The sequence below is a fragment of the Melanostigma gelatinosum genome, assembly GCF_949748355.1.
Source record: "Melanostigma gelatinosum genome assembly, chromosome: 11".
In the NCBI taxonomy this organism is placed as follows: domain Eukaryota; kingdom Metazoa; phylum Chordata; class Actinopteri; order Perciformes; family Zoarcidae; genus Melanostigma; species Melanostigma gelatinosum.
Window position 1 is genome coordinate 26,758,752 of NC_136644.1, and position 4,426 is coordinate 26,763,177.

The following is a 4,426-nucleotide window of genomic DNA, read 5'->3' on the forward strand; positions in this document are numbered from 1 at the left end:
GAGCTCAACACAAGAACAGCAAGAAGGCATTGACCTTCACACTCCTCAGCTCACCTTTTTGGGGTCCATGTTGAATTTCTTCTTCCCGTTGGAGAACTGTTTGCTCTTCTCGGGGGTCTTGCTGCAGAGAAAGCAGCAGAAAAGCAACAAGCATCATAAGCACTGACTCGTTGTAAGCGCTTCACGTTCCTCTCCTGTCAGACGGACAGTCCTCCTCAGAAGTAAATGATTTGTAAGCAGAGTCTTGAGATGGCTGAACTGTAGTCAGAAGCTACGCGGCGCTTCGCGTGGCATTCACCGGTGGCCACGTTGGTCATTGAGTTCCTTCTTCACCGGCCTCGGACAAACGATGTCCGCTCTCCGCTCTATATCTTACGTCTGTATTAATAGTGACGTAACACTGAGAGTTCTGTCCAACGGCTTCGTAGAACAGTTCAGAGATCATTTTAACATCGTTGAAGAGCAACAACATCACATGACTGGAGTCAATCAAAAGACGGTTCTGAGTGATTCTACATGATCTGTATCTTGACAGTATGGAAATATACAAACATTTCACTGTTGCTATGAGAATGATAACGTTCCATTGCTTTGAACTGACAGTAATTACACTTCCTGATGTGAAGTGCGTGATGCTAATGTTAGACGTCAGGGAAAGTACACCATCATCTATACATGTAGCTTATCAGCAGTAATACACGTGTTATTACCTAACGGCTGACATGTTACAACAACAACGCGACAGCACGATTAGCTTGCTGCAGCACTCGCTAGCTTAAAGTCAACGTGTGCATGAATACCAAGTGCTTACAGATCAAAAGGGCTCGCGAGGCAACATTTGAACAACATATTAGTCGAGGTGCTGAAATGCAGCCGCACAGTCACAGACAGACATATTAAGATTAAGAGACATTTCATTTTATACACGTGTGCTTCATGTTGCATGGAGGGGATTTGATTGGACAAGCTTTAAGGTGGTATTGTTGTTGAGTTACTTTCACTGTAAAGCATGAGAACACCATCAAACACTTGCTGAATGTTGAGAAAGAGACGATCATAACGAAGACTGATCTGGAAGTGAAGTGCTCTCAGGAGAAGCGCTCCGTGAAGAGGGTCGAAGACAATCATCAACAGAAGTCACCATCAAACTTCCCCGTTGGTAATGAACATTCAGACAATTATTTACTGTATTACAAGTTTTCTGAAATGTTATGTTTAAATATGCAAATGAAGCATGATGTCATGGTAATATTGGTGGATTCAGGAGAAATCTACAGACGTCAACAGACAAAGTAGTGAAATAAATGTTTCCTCTCGTCTGAAAGAAGACAGAATGTGGAAGTTAAACAGAACAAACTCTCTCAATCCTCTGAGTACGTTGAAGTCGTTGAACAGCAGCTGAAACATGCGTGACATTGACAAGTTAAGTGGGAGTTCTATCGAGAGAAAGGTTGCTGTGGGGATTCCCCCCCCCCTCACTCACCTTTCCTCTCCAGACTCAAAGCTGAGTACATCCGCCATGATGGTGTCTATCTCCATCTTTAACTTCTGCACAGGATGAAAGAAAAGGCTTCAATATTTCTCTCCTTCCTTACACATATGTTCTGTGTGTGTGTGTGTGTGTGTGTGTGCGTGTGTGTGTGTGTGTGTGTGTGTGTGCGTGCGTGTGTGTGTGTGTGTGTGTGTGTGTGCGTGTGTGTGTGTGCGTGTACCTGGATATCATCCAGAAGGGCTTTCTTATACGTCTTGATGCTCTCCATCTCCATCTTCTCGTCTGCTGTAAAATCGGAGGAAACTACAAAAAAATAGGAAGGAATCCGTCAAACAGGATCTCAGAACTTCCGTCACATCAGGACACTCGGTTGAAGCGATGACGTCATCTACTTTGATGGCTTCATATGTGACGACGTCTGTCAGATGTCAGCTGTCTGTGGAAACACACAGCTGTTTGCAGCGCTGACGTTCCAGTGACGCGTCTTTAGTTTGGTGCTGTTTGTGAACCAGAGGGACTGTGCAGAGAATGCATGAGTCAGCTTCACTCTGTCACTTCACAGATCACTTCACGGGTAAAATCATTGAATAAACACACACACACACACACACACACACACACACACACGTGTATATTTCAGATATCAACCACAGCACTACAAAGAGAGATTCTCTGGAAGGTGGTGTGGTCAGCGCTGAATATAACGCGGATACATTTCACGGGAAAAGGACGCGAGAATGCAAACATTCAAAGAACGCGAACAGGCTCTGTGGAGGAACTACTTCCTCCAACACGTAGAATCCACAGATCGCTCAGTGAACTCTACTGGAGGTGAAGTCATGCATCCATCACTTGGAGGTTTGGAATTTGGAGGTTTTTCCCTTCAAAACGTACATTTCAAACTTGGAAACTTGGAAGAATTTTCTGTCTTTATTTGTGTTGATATGTTCATTTTCTATCATTTGTTTTCACGGTAGCTGGATGAGAAAAGCACTTCTCTGGAAATCTGTCGTTTTAGTAAAAGCACATTGTCTTCTGATGCACAAATAGATTTAAATATACTTCAGATCGTTTACACATGAACTCTGTTGAGTTTCTCTCGATTGGCTTGAACACGTCACGCACGAGCAGGTCTGACCCTCGTGGGCGGACGATGCTTTTGTTTGCTGCTGGACCGCAGCGCGTGAGGCTTCATTTTGAAGAGAATCAGCTTTGCAAGTAGAAAGCAGTTGGGAGGCCGGTTTGACCTGCAGCGAGCAGAGAGCGCTCCCACCACACAAAAACAGAAGTCGTATAAATGTCACTTCTCGTCAGCGTGGAAGATTTCACAGTCGACACAACCGAGTGTTTCACGTGCGCGTCACGCAGTCAGAGTGATGAGAGCGCGTGCGTGACAGATGCTCCTCAGTGAGAAACAACTCCTCAGGATGTAAAGTGCACAGAAAGGTAGCACTTCCTGTTCGTCACCTGTTCGTCATCTCACCGCAGCACTTCCACTTCCCGCCCTTCCTCCGCACACCTTGTGCAACAGCGCTGAGGTCCAAGCCTTCATTTCCCTCACTGACATTTCATTCTGAAGCTCTGAGCTTTATTCTCACACAGTAACTGTGCAGACACAGTTACCGTGCAGACACAGTAACTGTGTCTGCACAGTAACTGTGCAGACACAGTAACTGTGCAGACACAGTAACTGCCTCCGCGCGGAGGCGGATCGGGTCGACGTCCGGCTGAAGAGCGCTCCTGTGTTCGTGCTGCTGTCAGCGGTGTGACCGTCTCAGCTGTCCGCCATGTGACAACTGCACCATCAACTCCACATTTACAGAAAGACTGGAATTCATTCTTGATAGAATTCTGTTTGTAAACTGCTAAACGAACTTATTTGAGATCAAACTGTCACAGTAGTTTTGTCCATTCTGTGTCGAGCCGCAGTGTGTTGATGAGCACAACTTCGGGCTGAAAGATGAAGTTCACTGCTGTCGACAGGCTCGTTAAACACCTCGTAACACATTCATAACACAGTTCATAATCTCATGAATCAAATCCTTACGCCTCAGCTTCAACCTCATCAATGAAGCAGTTTTAGACTCATGAGGAAAACATATGAAATATGAGAAGCAGCAACACAAACAGAGAAGGGGAGTAAAGCAGTCTTACCCATCTGACAATCAGTCATTTATATCCGAGAGCATGAATCACGAACTGTCAACATCAAAGCAGCTAAAGCGCGACGACCCCGACACACAGAGCAGTGACGCTGGAATGAAGCAGATGCTCTTTTTAAACCCCACCTCTCCATCAACACCACAGACAGGGCAGGTGGAGCAGGCCTTCAAAATAAAACCCCTCGAAGGGTCACACCCTCTACAACATGGTCAGGACTGATGTTACGGTGACCTGCAATGAATACAAATAAACTGCAGGTTGACCGAAGACGTTGACAAAAGAGGAGGCAGCTTTGCACCACAACAACAACAACAACAACAACAACAACAACACTGCTGTAATCTGCTTTTTGAACGTTACGTTTTCTTGCTTTGAGATTTCTTGAGGAGGTGACGGAGAGTGTTTTGAAATTTGGTTGGACGATGAAACTCATTTGCACAAAGACCGACCAGGAAGTGAGTTTAGAAAGAAGCTCATCACAACGCTTATTGTTATTGTGACAGAAATATATTCGTCATTTGATGCTTTTACGGATGAGACTTTTATTTTGAAAATGGTATCCCCTTCCTTCTTGTCTCGTTGTGTTGTTGTAACACGGACTTGACAGGAACATCTGGAAACCTGTTTGGACTCAGCATCCCTGTTCTGTATTACAGATGCTGATGCGGACGATCTGCAGAAATATTCAATTATAAACACAACCGCACTAAAAGTGAGGAATCTTACAAAACATATACGGAATATGCAAAGGTGAATATTTCTAACTGCTCC

General features: G+C 44.8%; 1 protein-coding gene across 1 annotated transcript in view; it reads right to left on the minus strand.

Annotated features, from left to right (window-relative positions):
* The window catches only part of cyth4b (cytohesin 4b), an 11,290-nt gene extending 7,549 nt beyond the window's left edge, over nt 1–3,741 (minus strand). The window contains exons 1-4 of the mRNA XM_079278748.1: nt 3,647–3,741; nt 1,713–1,795; nt 1,484–1,548; nt 55–121 (exon numbers count right to left, since the gene is read on the minus strand). Coding sequence (XP_079134874.1) covers nt 55–121; nt 1,484–1,548; nt 1,713–1,795; nt 3,647–3,665 — 234 coding nt within the window. The 5' untranslated portion in view covers nt 3,666–3,741. The remainder of the gene's footprint in view (nt 1–54; nt 122–1,483; nt 1,549–1,712; nt 1,796–3,646) is intronic.
* Between the last annotated feature and the right edge of the window lie 685 nt (nt 3,742–4,426).